This window comes from Eriocheir sinensis, chromosome 13 (assembly GCF_024679095.1).
Source record: "Eriocheir sinensis breed Jianghai 21 chromosome 13, ASM2467909v1, whole genome shotgun sequence".
In the NCBI taxonomy this organism is placed as follows: Eukaryota; Metazoa; Arthropoda; class Malacostraca; order Decapoda; family Varunidae; genus Eriocheir; species Eriocheir sinensis.
The window spans coordinates 1,139,586-1,158,575 of record NC_066521.1 but is presented as its reverse complement, the minus strand read 5'-3'; the positions used below and the strand labels follow the sequence as shown (position 1 = coordinate 1,158,575).

General features: G+C 41.4%; 1 protein-coding gene across 2 annotated transcripts in view; it reads right to left on the bottom strand.

Annotated features, from left to right (window-relative positions):
• Positions 1-18,990, bottom strand: part of LOC126997860 (ATP-dependent RNA helicase TDRD9-like) — a 177,709-nt gene that overhangs the window by 5,132 nt on the left and 153,587 nt on the right. The window contains exons 28-30 of one of the 2 annotated variants that reach the window (XR_007752418.1): positions 16,602-16,668; positions 11,470-11,624; positions 10,991-11,166 (exon numbers count right to left, since the gene is read on the bottom strand). Coding sequence is in view for 1 of the 2 variants with exons in the window: in XM_050859075.1 (XP_050715032.1) it covers positions 11,490-11,624; positions 16,602-16,668 (202 nt within the window). In the remaining variant the exon portion in view is untranslated. The remainder of the gene's footprint in view (positions 1-10,990; positions 11,167-11,469; positions 11,625-16,601; positions 16,669-18,990) is intronic. The other variant, XM_050859075.1, reaches the window with a different exon arrangement.

Genomic DNA, 18,990 nt, shown 5'->3' with positions numbered 1-18,990 from the left:
GATTAAGCCAAGGTCCCAAATGACAACGGAAACAATACTAAATAAGTCATGGATACTAAACGACTCGGAAGAATACAAGCAAATATATGTAAGGAGAAATTTTGTCAGGATGAAAAAATGAAAGTAACGGAACTGATAAATGTAGCAAAAAAAAAAAAAAAACTTTGAGAATGAAGAACGAAAAACTGATGAAGTGGTGGACAGGAGCCAAAATGAGAGAGTAAGGGTGTTGATAAAAGGAGGGTAAAGAAAGGTTTAAAAGATTGTGAACACTAACATAGATGGTCTTGTATCAAAGAAAATTGAACTAACTGATTATTTAAGGGAGAGTAATCCAGATATTATATGTATAGTTGAAACAAAACTTGTAAAAGAACTGGAACTTGTGCTGGAGAAAAGATAGAAGGGAAGGGAGGAGTGATGATAATGACGAAACAAAACTTGAAAGTGACTGAAGTGAGACATGGAAAGGCCAGTGCGGAGGTGACGGCTGTACGGATACTGGTAAAAGGTGAGAGAATAACATAATAACAGCCTATGTCTCCCCTAAAACCAAGTTAGAATGAAGTAAGATATAATGCTATGCTGGAAGATACAATACAGGTACTGATAGATGAAATAAAAAATAATGAAAAGATAATATTAACAGGAGATTTCAATTGCAAAGAGGTGAAATGGGAAGATTATGCAACAGAGGGTGCTGAAAATACTTGGGGAAGTAAACTACTGAAGCTGGTAACAGATAATCTGATGACGCAGTGGGTGCAAGGAGAAACAAGGCTGAGAGGGGATGACGAACCATCAAGACTTGATAGAGGATAGAGCGACCATGAACTCTTGGAGATGAAAACTTTGGAAGGATGTCAATATCGAGATGAGGCTTATAAGGAAAAAAGGAAAAACTACACTAAGGTAGATTATGTTGGACTCTAGACTTTCTTCGGTGGGGTACACTGGACTTATATGAAGAGGATTACTAATATTCGAGAGAAATATGACTTTTATGAATATTAATAACAGAGGAATAGATATGTGTTCCATACTACACAGTAAAAACTAAAGGCCCGAAACAGAAATAAGGCATGGAGGAATTTAAAGAAAAGACCAAATATAAAACAACAGGGACAAATATAAAAATGCAGCAAAAAATGATTATGTAAAAATAAGGTGAGAGGAGGAAGCTAAATTTGAAAGAAGAATAGTTTTTTTAATGTAAAGAAGAACCAAAAATGTTTTATAAATCTGTAAACAGAAAGTTAAAAAGAAATGAAGGAGTTTAAAGGCTAAAAGAAAAAAAAAAATTCTACGAAAAGGACAAAATTGCAGAAATATTAGATAAAAATTTTCATAAAGTGTTTCCGAAAGAAACTGACTTTGACTGGGGTCTTGAAAATTGCAATGAAGGGAAACTAAATCATGTAAAGGTTGAGAAAGGGGAACTGATACAGCTGATGAAAACCTTAGATGGAAGGAAAGCTATGGGACTGGATGAAATCTCGGGTCAAGTGCTGAAAGTGTAGAAATGAATTATTGGAGCCACTTTGACATCATAACATGCTCTATAAATACAGGTAACTCTCGATTTACGCGAGTTTTGTGTCCCTGAAGAGGTGGCGTAAATCAAAAACAATGTAAATCAAACAAGAGGTAGGTTTCTATCGAAAAATAAATATTCACTTCATTCAGTGGAGAGAGAGAGAGAGAGAGAGAGAGAATATCCATATCACCGAGCTATCCACTCAGGCACTCAATCTCAGCCTCACTCGTGTGAGGAAGAAATGAGGGACACAATGAACGACTGGCTGGTATTGGTACTGGTACCAAGCAGTCTGGTACCGATACTGTACCGTAAACTGGTACCGTTAGTACCAGCATTGGTACCAGTACCTGCCCACCCCTACTGTTGAGTAATATGGCAGCGTGGGTACTGTTTTGTTGTTCAAGTGGCACGCGGGAAGAACTGAGCTCAGCTGTGTGGCCGCGGCACCGTGTGAGTCCAATTGCGTGAGACATCTGGTGGCCACTCCATAAAATATCGCGTATAAGTGAAAAAACGTATAAATTAAACATTTATTTGGATTTTGGACCCCGCGTTATTTCAAAAACGCGTAAACCAAACTCGCGTAAATCGTGAGATACCTGTACAGGAAAAATGCCCTAATGGTGGAAGAGAGCAAACATTGCTCCAATTTATAAAAGTGGAGATAATACTGAACCACTAAATTATAGACCAGTCTCTTTGACAAGTGTAATGTGCAAGATTTGTGAAAGTATAATAAAAAACAATGGGTCGAACATTTAGAAAAGGGAAACTTGATAAATGAAGGACGGTTTGGATTTAGAAAAGGGAAATCGTGTGTCACCAACTTACTATGTTTCTATTCAAGAGCAACAGATGTGGTGCAAGAGAGAGAAGGATGATGGGCTGAGTTGATTTGATTTGAAAAAAGCTTTTGACAAGATTCCGCACAAAAGGTTAATCTGGAAACTACAGAAATGGAGAGGAATGAACGGAAAGATTATTGAGTGGATGAAGGATTACTTGACACATATCTTGCGGCTGGCAGCAACCCCGCTGCCACGATGTTGCGATGATTTGAATGTGAATATCTCCAGTTTAACGGTAGCCACCGGACAGAGAAGAGGAGGGTGTTATGCTGGCGGCTTGTAGAGTGTAATTGCGCCTGGTTGAAAGCCTGACCCACGTGGGGGCAGGCTGCAACAATATAATGTTTTATGAATCTGTTGTGGCCTGACCCATTTTTGGGTAGGCCATCAAGATGGCTTTTCCGTGCATATATATGAATATAAGGTACTGTATATGATTTGTTACTACAATTTTTCAACTGATTGCCTTACAATACAGTAAATTAACCAATTCTACTTGTATTTTTTTACTGGTAATGGAACCCATCAATTTGTCTACCGCAAAGAAGGCGAAGTGTCATTCCAGAATATGGCTCTGGTGATGAAGATTCTTGTGTACAAGACTCACGATGTACAGTTTCTGATATCATATTTACCCCATTATTCTCACTAATATTAATAATTAATAATGAACACATGGATATTTTTTCCAATATGTTTTATGTAGCTTGTACTGCTCCTTAGTCATACAATCTTAAGCCACCTGTGACATCAAGATCAAGATCATACAAATGGCGCCCGACGGAAAAACGGGATAACAGCAGGGCATGGGCGATCCTCCACCAATTTCATTTTTGTATAGTAGTTATTAGATTGCCCTGTATTCTATGGTAACATATTATAAGACAGCCATGGACTATGAAGGATTATAAACAATAATAAAGGTAAGTTTGCCGTTGTTACTGGATAAGACAAAAAACAGACCCTTAAAAACACACCAAAGAAGAAAAAAATCATTAAAAATTTGTACATTCGGCATATAACGCGCAGGGCTAAACTTTCAGGCATTTTTTATGTGGAAAAGGTGCGCGCTATACGCCGAAAAATACGGTACTTATTTTTTGACAAACCTACCTCTTGTTTGATTTACATTGTTTTTGATTTACGCGACCTCTTCAAGGACGCAATACTCGCGTAAATCGAGAGTTACCTGTACCATCAATATGCATTTGTAGCCCAATCGAGCAACTTTTCGCTGGATTTGCTACACTGCTTATTAATGCGTATGAATAGGTCCTCACGCCGCTCGCTAGCCAGTTTCTGCCTGCTTGTGATAATGAGTTAACGTGATTTTTCGAGTTCTCGCGCATTCGGATCACTGCGCTCCTCTCAGCCCGACGAACACAATGCTCTCTCTCCCTCTCTCTTCTCTCTTTCTTTCTCACTCACCACGAAACGTCAAGGTTTGGGGCGGAGTGAGAAGACCTTGGTGTGGCGTGTGGTGTTAGCAGTTCACCCTGCACCAGCCCGTCGCCATAGCCACGCCGCGCGAACAAACACATGTGCTCTCCAGCACAGAAAGTTAATCCACTTGTACTCGTCAAATCTCAGCACACACGCAGCGCAGAGAATTCTGGTTGGTCTCATTCAAAAGAGGAAGACTTGAAGATAAGTAATGATGTGTTTTTAAGTCAGTACAGTATATAGGTAAACCCGGTAGCAACGACGGGCCAAATTTGTGGCTTTACCGTGTAGCAGCGACGGGCCAAATTTGTGCCACGATATAAACCCCCCAAAAAAGATGATATATAATCTGATTTCAAATGCTTTGATATATATTATGAAATGATTTGTGTGAGGGGTGATTTTTTCTCATTTTTCTCACTTAGAGGGACCATTAAGAAACATGATCCCTGCTGCTACCGGGTTAAGAGTGAGCTTAGTGGGAAATAGAGTGAAAATCGGCAGATTTCCACTCGCCTAGCCGTACTGCAGTGTAGCAAGCAGGTGGGGGGGAAACTCGTGCAAGCTGAAACCTGCCGACCTTTAGGGGTTAATGGTCAAGAAATATTATTATTTTTGTTGATTATCTTTCTTTAATGCCTTAACCAGAGAAAGAGAATCTTTAATACAAAAAAAATATTAATAGGTGGATCCAAGATCGGATAATAAGGAGGATAGTAATTAGCATCAAAATGACCACCGGTGGATCAGGCCGCAACAAGGGAATAAACCACCTGACCCACCAGGTCAGGTCGCATGGAATGTGTTAACAGGAAGAGAAATGAGGACAGTGATTAGGGAAAAGAAATCAAATTGGAGGAGAGTAGAGAGTGGAGTTCCTCAAGGCTTAGTCCTGGCACCAATAATGTTCAAAATATATATAAATGATATGGGGCGCTGCGTGCAATATTGGGGTAAGCGCCAGTTTTTAAAAACCTCAGAAATCGCAGTTGAAGTTTTTGCAACTTCAAATTGCAATTTTTTTGTTGGTTTTAAAGCTAGAATCATCATTTTGATACCAAAATGAAGCTTTTGTAAAGACAAAACTACCTGTGTTATGTACGAACCACAAAAAGAAAAAAAACACAAAATAATGCAAAATTAATAGCCTAATAAAGCAACTCCCACCCACTCTTCAGAGCCTACAGACTTAAACTGACGGCAAAACTCCCCTCAAGCAGAGATGCCGTGAGTCGGAACATAATGCAAATTGGGTTAAGATTCGTTATAGGTCCGTGCCAGTATCTCATTACCTACCTTATGAAACATCAGTATCTCTTCATATATCTTTTCTACAAACCTTCAACAGTCATGGAAATGCTTTGAAAATCCAATTCAAGGACTTTTTTTTACTCTTGAAAATATGGGATAATGTTTACGAAAGCGCGTTGCCTCCTCTGTTGGCCGCGGCGACGCTGCAGTGGGTGTTGCGAGAAATACCTCCTCGCTGAAATAAGTTACATATACATGAGGGTCGTAAAGTTCGGTTGGAGTAGTTTAAATATACTCCCCGACCCTAGGCCCTCTGCGAGCTATTTTGCGGCTGCGGCGTCGCCGCGGCCAGCAGAGGAGGTGACACACTTTCGTAAACATTATCCCCTATTTTCAGGAGTAAAAAAAAAGTCCTTGAATTGGATTTTCAAAGCGTTTCCATGACTGTTGAAGGTTTGTAGAAAAGATATATGAAGAGATACTGATGTTTCATAAAGTAGATTATGAGATACTGGCACGGACCTAATACGAATCTTTACCGCAAATTGTTGTAATTAATGTAGCTAGTCATGTTCACTCAGAAAGAACTAGTTAAAAATTGTCATTATAGTCCGGCAAATCTTAAGTGGCGGCTCTGACGTAGACAGCCCGCTAGACCCTGTTGCCATGTTTCCAACTGACCTCGCACACCGTGCCTCTCTACACCCTTCTCTCTCTCTCTCTCTCTCTCTCTCTCTCTCTCTCTCTCTCTCTCTCTGTGTGTGTGTGTGTGTGTGTGTGTGTGTGTGTGTGTGTGCGCGAGAAAAGTGGGGGTGTACTTGATTCGGGGAGTATGGTGCACGACAATGCATAATAATAATAATAATAATAATAATAATAAACCTCTTTAAAAACAACGCACCAAGACTCTTTACCCCTTAGGTGGTGTGGAAATAAGGTCAAAATGTAATATTTTACTGTTCTAAGCAACCACTCCTTCCCCACTCCCTGGCCATCCCCAGCGGAACCTCACCATTCACCTGCATAACTCACATCAGAATTTGCTTGACGGTCCTGGCATTACATATATAGGTACAGTCTCCATATTTTATCATAATTATGCCATATAGCTGACATTGTATGGCAGATGGCAAACACACACCAACAAATGGCAGAAATGCGATAATTAAAGCAGGCAGAGCAACTGGCAACTGCGGTGTGTTGGGTTGACTTGAGCTGACGCCGCCATGGTGGCAACGCTGCCAAGTGTTGTACAAATTTCTTTGTATTCACTCACAGATAGAGAATCAATCATAAAAACCATATTTGATTTTATACGAGTGAGAGAGAAAGAGAGAGACACGGGGAGAGAGAGAGAGAGAAGGGTGTGAGAGGCACGGTACGCAAGGTCAGTTGGAGACAGCACCAGTGTCTATCGGGCTGTCTACATCAGAGCCGCCACTTAAGATTTGCCGGACTATAGTCAATTATAAAAAGTACAACAAACAAAAGTACATTAAGTCAGCTATTGAATATCAATCAAAGTTAGAAATTGTACAAAATATTAATTAGATCAGCTAGACATGGCAACTGCGTCACTTCCTCCCAGAGTCCGCTGGGGACTTACACCATTACTCCACGCCAGCATGCCCACTCTACCTCACGTGGACCATACGTTTGAGCGAGATATGTTTTTCCCGAGACTTTTTACCCTATTTCCAGGGTTGATTTGGGGTAAACGAATTGCTCGGATAAAAGAGGAAGGGTCAAAATAGTAGTATATGATCGCAACTCCAAACCCATGTGGTTGGCGCTTACCCCAATGTTGCATGCGGCGCCTCATATGCCAAAGGGTATAAAAAGATATGAGCCTTATTGCAGACAATGCAAAGTTGATAAGGAAAGTGAGGATGGAGGAAGACTGTGAAGAACTGCAAAAAGACCAGGACAGAGTGTAAAGATGGAGCCAGTTATGGGAGACAGAATTTAATGCAAACAAATACCATGTCATGGAAATGGGGAAAAGTAAAAAAAAGACCGAAGAAAACATACAGGATGGGAAAAGAAAACTTAAAGGTGGTACATGAAGAAAAAGATTTGGGAGTAACAATGCAAGACACACTATCCCCAGAAAAGCACATAAACAAGCTGTTTGGAGAAACCTTCAGGATGATGCAAAATATAAGGGTATCATTCCATTTTATGGACAAAGAAATGATGAAGAAAAATATAACAACACTGATAAGACCAAAACTTGAATATGCTGCAGTTGTGTGGTCGCCTCACAAAAAGGATATCAGAAAGTTGGAAAGGATACAGACAATTGCAACTAAAAAGGTCTCAGAACTCTCAAATATGACATATGAAGACAGATTGAAGGAGATGGACTTGATGACACTGGAACAAAGAAGGGAGAGAGAAGATCTGATCACGCTGTGTAAGTTGAATGGGAGTCAGTCGCATCCGGGAGGGCATACAAGCTGCCGAGGCTCACCCCCATTCCTGTTGCCAGCATGGTATCCACCGTTCCTGTTTTCTTCTTTGCAGCACCATCCCCTTTAACCATCTTTCTGGGGGACACTGTTAAAGCACAAAGAACTAACACTGTGGTGCTGAAAACATGACACAACCGCACGGATGGTGTTTCTACGAGTTTACAACGCGAACTGAGACTAGAGCTGTCATCTGGCAGTCAAGAATTACCCTTGACCGAGCAAGAATTAACCCGAAATCTTGTGAAATTCTTGCGTTTCTTGTTCTGATGCGTCAGATTTTAAAGAATTCCCCCCAATTCTTGGCAAGAATCGAGGGTCCTACACAAGCCGCGGCAGGGCTGGGTACGGCCACTGTCTTGCTGGCCGCACCTCTATAGACCTATGGCGGTGACCATTTCCTGAGCTTCCTATGGGTAACCCTGCCAGGTGGGGGTGGACATGAGTTCATGAGGTTACTGTTGCACCACAGAACATTTTAAAGCATCACTGTAGGATAAGTAAGAACTTCCCGGTATGAAAACATCGTCGTCGTTAGAAACAAGGAAGTGAAACGATGCCATTTGTCAATATTCTGTAGAGAAAAAGGACATTTTAAGAAACTCCGCCACATGCAGTGACGCTAAGTAGCTACTGAAATACAGTAAAACCCCGATTATCCGAAAGCGGATTATCCGAAAAACCGGATTATCCGAAATTGATCTGGATAATGCAATTAAATTTTTTTTTTCTATACTAAAACGTTATAAAACATCAAAAATAAATAAAAGTAACTACATATGTACTATATTAACACATTTAAAATTGATAAGAACAGTTAAAATGAATATGCTTTCTAATACGTATTGCCGAAATAGCTTGTAACGAATAGATCAATGTATTAGACAAAAAACATTAAACAAACTCTCAACAACACCACGTCCGCACCTTCGCCCCAGCAAGGACGTAGGTGCGGCGAACGAACAAACTACTGCACGACTACTCTCACACCGTACTCTCAAGACAACGACACAAACGACTCCCTCTCCACTCCATGCCACATTCCCTTCCAACATAACGAGTTCGCGATAATATGAGTCATCATACTGTGTCTCCACCTGCACGATGCATCAAGGTCACACTTGCAAGCTTGCACAACCATTCACAATCGCACTCTGCAACATTCACAATTCAGATCTGCAATGCTCACAAGTATCAACATACACTGGTCCAGACAAGGAGACACACAGACAAACATACAATAAAACATCTACATCACATGTTTTAAGCGTACTACTTTGTTTAGCGTAGCGTGTGTTTGTTTGGTTTCATTGTTTACATCGTCAGTCGGCGGCAGTCGCGTCACACACTTCACACTGGGCAGTCGCATCAAAGTGATATTCATCCAAACGAGAAAGCAAGACACAATGCCGACGATCAAACTGGCGGCGATCAAAATGGCGGCCATAAATCCGGATTATCTGAAAAATCGGCTTATCCGAAAGAGGCTTCCCCCCTTCCATTTCGGATAATCGGGGTTTTACTGTACTCCTAATGAACTGTAGATCCCGTAAATTAATTCATGTTGTCCTTGATGAGTCACAAAATGAGAAAAAGTGTTGGTTCATCCAATCATACGGACAAGATAGAATGCTCAGGCGGTTTACAGGAAGGAGGTGAAAAACAGTCTCAAGAATGGGGGGTCGTTCAAGAAGGCCATATATCGCCAGATGACGCCTTAGGGTTGCAAACTTGCCACCCTTTCATTAAATACAGAATGCCATTTGTTCCGTGTTTGGCTGTCTGAATGGTTAAGCAGATAAAATTCAGTATTTTAAAACTGTAGTGAGCGCATTTTTTGGTGAACCACAAAACCAGTCCATAAAACTATGTTAGTCAAGGGTTGTCCTGAAATGTGTGTAAAATACACGTCGTAACGTCCCTCCCCCATTCCTCCTGCCTTCACCAGCAGCGGGCAGCGGCTGTCAGTCATGGCAGGCCACAGAAATGTTAGGATTGCCATCCGTTCCTTAAAATATGGATTCGTTCTATATTGGAGAATGGGATGTTACATTCCTTATTTTTTTTTTTTTAGATCAAGGTGGCAGCCCTAACCGAGACTATTCCCAGTGTTTTCTGCTTTGAGCACTCTCGTCTTGCAGCAACCATAGGAAACCAATGCTCATGTCTTTGACTTGTACAAAGAGACACGCCAGTCCTCGTTGACAGACCAACTGGTCGGCTAGGCTGACGTAAGCCGATAGTCACAGCCATATCTCCGTCAAGCGACGTTTCCCTACCTAGCAGGTTTGCCAGATCAAAACCTTCTGTGAAACACTCTCATCTGGTAACACTGCGATCTAGAGCTTTCAGTTAAGGTTATTAATTAAAATACATGCCACGCATATTTTCGTCAGACTGTTATTTTCAGCAAAGCAGCCTGATCGTTCCATAATCTTTAAAATAACTGGGCTACATGAGGTCACAGTCATTGACTTCAATGCTCTCTGTAGTCATATATGGCCGTCTGCTAAATTGTATGCAATATAACAAGAACAGTAGCTGCCTAGGAATAGCTTTTTGCACCCTGTATGTAAGGGTTTGTGGCTAAAATCCTTAATAATAGGCTAAAAGCATGTGAAATATATACTACAGTGGGTTGGCAGCTTAAAAAGCCCACCCATGAACATGTTGTAAACATCCTGTGCACAAGAAATCTGAGTAACTTCCCCATATAAACCTTCCTGCCCAGCACAGGAGATGATTATCGATGTAGTACTCACCTCCTGTACGAAATATGGATGAGAGAAGTCGAATTAACGAGGTGTTGGTCCAGGCTCACCGTTGCCAGATTATCATACTCATGAGCCGCGTATATACCGGGTCCTGGCCCATAACTGTTGCCAAGAAGCCCCAATAATTACCCAATTAAACGATAACCATATATGAAGGCAGTTATTTGGGTGATGAAAGCAGTTTTTGGGTCGGAAATCGGCAAACATAAGAGGCAGAGTACGACAACCTGGCAACGTTGTGACCACGGTTCAGCTGACGATTGTTGGAACACGCGGTGCTGCAGCTTCCTCCATGTGAAAAGTGTATAGCTCCAGCAATTGAACATTTTGCAGTTCTTCTACTTCCACTCATGAATAAACAAAATCTAATTCTTATTCTGATAACATAATTCTGGCTCATACGTTTCACTTTAGAGAACACACTTTATGCTGTCAATAAACGTGACACCCTGCAGGAAACCATCACCCTATTTCTTCACTTCTACATCAAAGTCTTGTAAACGTGTTTATATCTGTAATTTTTTCATCATATTCGGGTCAAGGTGGACTGAAATTTACGTATTTCATACCAGTGAGAATATACTAGCACTTCATCGTGCATAAATGACGATATAATGCCTAATTATGTCCCAAGGGAAGGGTCCAAGGGAGGTCTGGAGGTACCTTGAAATTGCTAGGTTTTACTTCACGGATCATGTTGCGAGACGAGAATATGGGCCTCAGCCTATCGGCATCCTCCCTCCCTGTCATGAGCTGTCACCCGGCAAGGGTTTGTAGTCCCTCCTCAAAGGCACATATGCATTTGGCCCTGACAGCCTCCATTTAGCTGGTATCCCCACCTGGAAGAAGGTGGGGGGAAAAAAAAAAAGGAACAAACAGGATGCTCGTATACCAAGTCACCGCTCGTAAACCAAGGCATTTTTTGTGGGATTTTTTTGCTCGCCAATCAAAACACTCGTAAACTAAGGCACTCGTAACAGAGGTTTGATGAGTACAAACCTTTGAAACATCTGCCTGCTGTGACATAACTGACTGTCAACACAACCAAATTAACTTTTTCTCAAAACATGGTTTTGAATTTAGATTTTTAAGATGAATATATTGCTATCATCAAGTGCACACCCCAACAAATCTTGCCTTACCTGTGGAGTAGGGCCTCAGCTCAGGAAGTTTCTTTCATCTCTTTCTCATGATTGTCAGGACGAAGGCATATTCCTTTATGGAGAGGAAACAACACCGTGTCAGTATTGTCCAAGGCTGCCCCAACCTCAGGGAACAAGGTGTCTTCCTGTGGTACCTGAAAAATTTATACATGCACTGTAACTAATGATGCCAATTATCAAGTCTACAACAACTTTAATATAAAACAGCTTGCCTTTTCTTGATTTACATGTTAGATGCACAGTCTCACTCATTTATAATTGCAATAACTGTGATGTTATTCCATGACCTCCCTATTTAGTCATGTGCATATGTACACTATACACACACATATATATATATTACAGTGGCCTTGAGGCCAACATGCGTTTGTCCAGCGTGTTTCATGTCCAACTCTGCATTTTGGACAAGTATTTTATAAAAAAATTATTGTACCACATTTAAAATGTTCCAACACACCGCAAATCCCGGCTAACAAGTGGCCTAGATCTGCTGAGACTTCTGTAATGCGTGGAAAAATCTTCCATGGCGTTCTGCACTTACCACTCTCAGCCAACCAGCTGGAGTAAGGTGCCTGACGCCAGCCACTGACACGAGTGGGAGCAGTCACGTGATGCGAACAGCTGCATTTTCTGCCGAGATTTGAGTCGCTTGGGTGGATCAGTCTGCCTGCCACCATGCCATGTAAGCATGTAAGGATTTTTATTGCATTTTCTAAGGTACAGTCGACCTTTGATTTCCTGGACTAACAAAGGTTACCACATGTCCAAGAAGTGGAAATTGCTGCAATCTGGGGAAACGGTCCACTCACACTACTTGGTCTGGCAATCTCCAATATTCAGTGCCTGCCCTAAGCTTTTACCCAGACTCTTTTTATTTTACAGTAAAGGAAGCAGCTCAGGGGAAAAAAAAAAAATAAATAAATAAAAAATAAATTATAATAATAATAATAATAAAAAAGCCAGCTGATCACTGCCCTTATAAAGAGTATAGGGGAGTGGCCAAAAAAAGAGGTCAATTTTGGACTTGTCCGCCACACACATCTTTCCATAAAAATCGGGTAACAAAAACATGAAATGAATTATGAAACCAATCATAACTACCAGCAGCTGCTCAGACAATACCTAAAAGACAGACAAGAATGCATGTCACAAGATGAAACTTGCTGAAGCCATTGAGGACATTTCATTGAAGACACAGACTAACAAAGTTTAAGTAACTAAACACAAATACCAAATAAAATTAAGGGAACTCAACAACAATACAAGAATACGAAGCGTAGGGAATTAGTGGAGGCGACGTGACCATCACCTCCACTGCCATAACACGCTGAGTGCTGCAGACGGGGCCTTGGCCGGGCATATGTCTGGCAAACAACCTGTACCGCTGGGGCTTTAGAGGCTATGTCTCTTAGGGCCGCTTTCACAGTCATTTTGTTTGTTTTGATCGTTACCAATGGCGGCGATCACCACTGTAGTATTTCCACATAAAACTGGCCGATGGGGTAGTGGCGGCTGCGGGGTTAGCTTAGCCCCACTCCTTACCACACACTCTCAACATCTCTTGCTTCCTCTGCAGCCGCCACTACCCCATAGGCCAGTTTCACGTGGAAAACTATAGCGTCGATCGCCGCCATTGGTAACGATCAAAACAAACAAAACGACTGTGAAAGCGGCCCTTAGTCTAACTAGCCCCCCAAAAAACACTGAAGAAGAATAAAAACCACCAGACAGCTAATCCCCAGATTTTTTGACTTATATTCTATTTCAGTCCTTGTATTTGGCCAGGCACAAGTCTGACAATTGCTGGACCCTGGATTTTGTCCTGGTAATTGAGAGTAGATTGTATTTTTCAGAAATAATCTGACAATTATTTTTTCGCATAGGTTCCTTTGTTTGTCCAATCCTAATATCATCCAACAGGACGCAATCCCTAAGCAAGCCCCCACAGTGAACACGAGGCCACTGTATTCTGGGAAACAGACTACTGAAGGTGACACTGAATAATATGATGATACAATGGGCGGCTGAGATGACAAGATTCAGAGACGAACCATCATGACTGGACCGAGTATTTACAAGAGTGATGAACTTAAAGAAAGCAATAAAACATACACGCCCCTTGGGAAAGAGAGAGAATATGATATTGGAAACAGAAACAGAAGGAGGTACAAAAAGGAGAACAAAATGAGACACGCAACACCATGAAATTTGCAAAAAACAAACTTTATGGACCTTGAAAGATTCCTCAGTGAAACCAACTGGGGTGTAACACAGAAAATATAGTTGTGCAGAACAAGTACGATTTTTTTTCCTAGAGCAAGAGAGAGATTTGAGACAGACTGTAAATTTCTAACCAGAAGACATCACCAAGCTACAGGAATGGAACAAAAAGTGGCTGCTACAATTCAATGAAGAAAAATGTGAAGTCCGGCAGAGAAAGACCTGGGACTGTGGGCCGAATTACAAGTCTAATCTAAGAAGTTTAGGGTCTCTACAAAGGTTGGTTTAGGGGCTGTATTACAAGTCTAATCTAAGAAGTTTAGGGTCTCTACAAAGGTTGGTTAAGGGGCTGTATTACAAGTCTAATCTGAGAAGTTTTGGGTCTCTACAAAGGTTGCTTTAGGGGCCATATTACAAGTCTAATCCGAGAAGTTTGGGGTCCCTACAGTTATTCATCCCGAACTCTGTAGGGACCCAAAACTTCTCGAATTGGACTTGTAGTGCGGCCCCTAAACCAACCTTTTTAGGGACCCAAAACTTTTCGAACTGACTTGTAATACGGCCCTATATGTTACCAGGCTACCAGTGAAGGTCAAATCCGTGCCCAATGCAGTGGACGGGTTAAAGGGGAGCAGTACAATGAAGTGTGGCAAGGCAAAGGAGGAAAGTGATGAACATGGAAGAAAATGAGGAGAAAAGTGACACAGAGAAATGCTAAGAATGTAAAGTGGCAAGAAATACCTGTGTGAGGATAGGAAGAAAATATATATTAAAGCAACAGACGCCTCTCCTCCCGAAATTGACCTCTCTTTCGGCCACTCTTCCCAACTTTTTTTTTATAGTGGCAGTGTTTAGCATTTTTCTCAATGTTACTTTTTTTCCCCCTTGAGCTGCTTCCTTTACTGGAAAAAAAAAAAAAAAAAAAAAAAAAAAAAATCTAAAATATGTAAATAAAAAGAATAAAGAATGACAAAAGTGTAACCCAAATTAAACTAAAGAACTTTATATAATGTTAATGAAGAACCAAATGAAATGAATGAAGTATAAACTGAGTTAACCTGGTGGTAGCAGCAGGGATCATGTTTCTTAATGGTCCCTCTAAGCGAGAAAAATGAGAAAAATCATCACTCACACAAACCACTTCAAAATATATATCAAAGCATTTGTGATCAGTTTATGCATCATCTATTTTTTGGGATTTATATCATGGCACAAATATGGCCCGTCGCTGCTACTGGGTTAAACTAAAGAACTTTATATAATGTTAATGAAGAACCAAATGAAATGAGTGAAGTGTGCACTGAGTTAAAGTTTCCAGAAAGTGTTTGTGAAGGAAACATATGAAACCCACAAAGGGGAAGAAACTGCAGAGTTGGAGGAAACTAAAAGGAATAGGGAAGATCTGCAGGAGACGGGAGGAGTGGGGGAGGAGAGGAAGGCAACAGAACCGGATGGGGTATTGCGACAGATCCTGAAGGAGCGCAGCCAACAACTGATCAAACCAACACGTTGCTCAAACTATGAACTGTACTTTTGATTTTATCCCTAAATCGCCGTCCCTCGCGATTATCGTCACAAGCGGAAGATCTATCGCCCATGCACGAGAACACAGGCAGTGCCAACCTTCACCACCCACAAGTCCTCTGTCTGAAGAGGCATCTGCATGAGAGGATGTGATTCTTTTGCTCCAGTGCAAACGATTTTTCCCTGCCCCGAAAATGATTATTGTATACAGGGACAGTGAAACAGGGGTACATAAGGACACATTCGATCGGAATGTGTAGTTTTTTTGTTGGTTTTCAGATATGTTGTTATGTTTTAAAACTTTTTTTACACTGCCTGGAGTCATCATAGGGGGCTGAACACTGTATGGAAACATGGAAATGCAGGCAACAGAAAGCTTACTGGCTCATTGTGAGTTTTCTTGCTCAGGTGATTTGATCTGCTTGACAGCCACTTCATGCCCGCAGAGCAGAAGAAAGCACTTCAATATTCAATTTACTCCTGATGCAATGAAAGACGGTTCACTCAATTTTTAAAGGCTGATGGAGGAGTAGATGAACCAGTTAGGTATTCTGTCCACAAGTAGTGAAGAAGCAAATGTACAGTAAGAAGTGAAAGAGAAAGAGGAAAGAGTAAAGAAGTGACTGACAGTAACACTGAGGGTGAGGAAGGCTTCAACCCAGCCATGACCTCCACACCAGGAGAAAAACACCACAGCATTCCACCAACCCATCTCCACCCCTGTTGACCCCAAACCTGGCCCCTCCACTCTGGAAGCCCCCAACCTTGCCCCTGCAGTGCCCCAGCAAAGAGACGACATCATGGTTATCATTTACTTGCCCTACCCAGCAGGCAGCGAGGGACTAGTGGAGGTTCAAGATTTCTTTCTACTTTGTCATTACTAAAATACAGAAGATCTTTGCCAGCCTGGTTCACACCAACCCATGCTCCAAAAGGCCAAGGGGGGGGCATCCTGGGGAATGCATTGGTTTCACGTGGGGCAGGCCAGGACTCTCTACCAGCATCCCCAGCCTACCAAGGGTCCTTTGAAGGAAGTTTATTTACCACTTTTTAACAGTTGCATTCATTAATTTTTTTTATATTTTTTTGTGTTCAGCTTATTTTCATTAAATAATACTTAAACAATTTTCAGAATTATAGTAATTTATTATAAAAATAGTTGTAATGAAATCTGCAAGATAAAGATTTTTGTATTAATTTCCAAGAGGCTCCATACGATCGTCTACAGAGACAGCGGTTCAGGACTGTCAGGAGGGGCAGTAATCTAGGGCTAACAGTGAAGGCCATCAGCCTGTGTGGTTATATTTATATTTTTTAATTTCCTATCTGTCTAATGATTAAAATAACTGAATGAATACCAGACTTACCATGTTCCAGCAGTAGGCAAAACGGCACATTTCCGGCTCCTTGTATTCTCGCTTTTCATCCAACAACCTGCAAAAGAATCAGCATTTTGACTTTGTGTAACACGACCTAAATGGTAAACTACTTACATATTTATAATGAGTAATTTTTTTACTGTAAGGTCTAGCAATGGAGTAGCCGAGATGTTTGGGGTTGAGGACCTTCCCGTGGAGTTGTGGAAGAGAAGACTAGGATGGTTTGGCTGAGGGAAGTGGAGGGGGTGATAGTTGGGGGATGGCAGCCAGTAGGAAGGCCTAGGAAAAAGTGGAGTGGGTGTGTGATGGAGGATACGAATATACTAGGGATAGAGGAAGATACGGCACAAGACCAGGAGATGTGGAGAACAGTCATCGCTGGTGTGATCTGACCCATCCCGACAAGTCAAACCTGTCAAATCTCTTATATATATTTTTTTTACTATAATTAACCCGGTAGCAGCGACGGGCCAAATTTGTGGCTTTACTGTGTGGCAGCGACAGGCCAAATTTGTGCCATGATATAAACCCCCAAAAAATAGGTAATACATAATCTGATCACAAATGCTTTGATATATATTATGAAGTGGTTTGTGTGAGGGGTGATTTTTCTCATTTTTCTCACTTAGAGGGACCATTAACCCTTTCATTGCTAAACGCTCACAGTGAGCATTAGGCGTATTTGCTGGTGGTGCTAAACGCTCGCTGCGAGCTCCACCCGCACTCAAATCTCCCGCGTATGAGAGTGTTCAAACACTAATTCTCACAACACAGGATTGACAATTGAGTGGATTCTTCACAAAATTTGGTGGAAAATCATGTCAGCCCAGCGCGGCAAATCTACGGACGAGTAACTGGTGGATGTTCTTGCCCAATATAGCGGCATTTTTGCATAGCTTCACATATCACCGACTGATTCTTTGACCAAATAGTTGTAAATATTGCAGTTGGCAATACTCCCTTGCCAGAATCTGAAGGAGAGATGTCCACAGTTCCCTCAATATGGCTGATCATCCCACATGCACCGAGGTAAGTGTTAACATTCAACACTCCCTGAACGTGCAAGAGAGGCATACATAACCGATTCCTATAGATCTGGACCTCCTCTTTCCAATGGTGTTTTTGGTTTTTAGCTGTGATGAATAGTTTTTGAGATATAGAGGTTAAAAGAGACCCCCCATTGGGCTGCCCGACTGCGCCTGAGGGGATAGTCGCGTCCACACCGCGCGCAAGGAAAGGGATAAGAAACATGATCCCCGCTGCTACCGGGTTAAAGGAAGGGGAGGGGAGGGGAGAGAGAGAGGGAGGGAGTGACACAAATCAAAAGGAGTTAATGAGGTGTTTGGTACGAAGGTTGTCCTTGTCTTGCACATGTAGGTTACTTAGGAGCAACACTCAGCCCTCCCCCTGCCGGCCCCTCTCACGTGGCTCACCCACCCCTGTTAGCACATCATGAAACCCTTCAAACCAACACTCATGACTGGTTATAGAAATATAAATATCACACAAAGGCACACACCCCCCCCCCCCCCTTTTTTTTTTTTTAACGAGCTAAAAAGCCCGCTACTCGCTGCTTGACTACTTGACCCACAAAGCAAGATAACTGAGCTTTGGGTGATCTGGCAGCCACCAACAATGATGATCAATAAGGACGGCTCTCCAGGCCTTGTTCTACTCTCCCTGCATCACGTGTCATCTGAGACTCCTGATCCAAACACGTGTGCAGCGCTGAGTGGTGTAGTGACCCTTAACATACACACCATTTTCTATTTCTTGCTCTCTCTCCTTTCAGCACATACTTCTAAATTCCTTTTTTCTACACTCATATATATATATATATATATATATATATATATATATATATATATATATATATATATATATATATATATATATATATATATATATATATATATATATATATATATATATATATATATATATATATATATATATATATATATATATATATATATATATATATATATATATATATATATATATATATATGACTTAATAACAGGAGAGGTACAGTGTAATAGATGAGTGTAGAAAAGGAATTTAGAAGTATGTGCTAAAGGAGAGAGTAGAAATAGAAAATGGTGTGTGTGTGTGTGTGTGTGTGTGTGTGTGTGTGTGTGTGATAGTTATATCTCTAAAAGCAATAGCTGTAAGGGTGGCTTTGGCAAGTTAGATGATGTGTTGCTGGCAGCGAGTGGGCCAGGACAGGGGCCAGCCTGGGAGTGGGGGAGCCAGGCTCACGGTGACCTCCATGCATGACCCTCACAGCAACCATCACGGCTGACATCCCATCAACTCTTCTGAGGAGAGCTTCATATTACACGCTTCCATTAAGATTCTTATTATTTCAGTACAA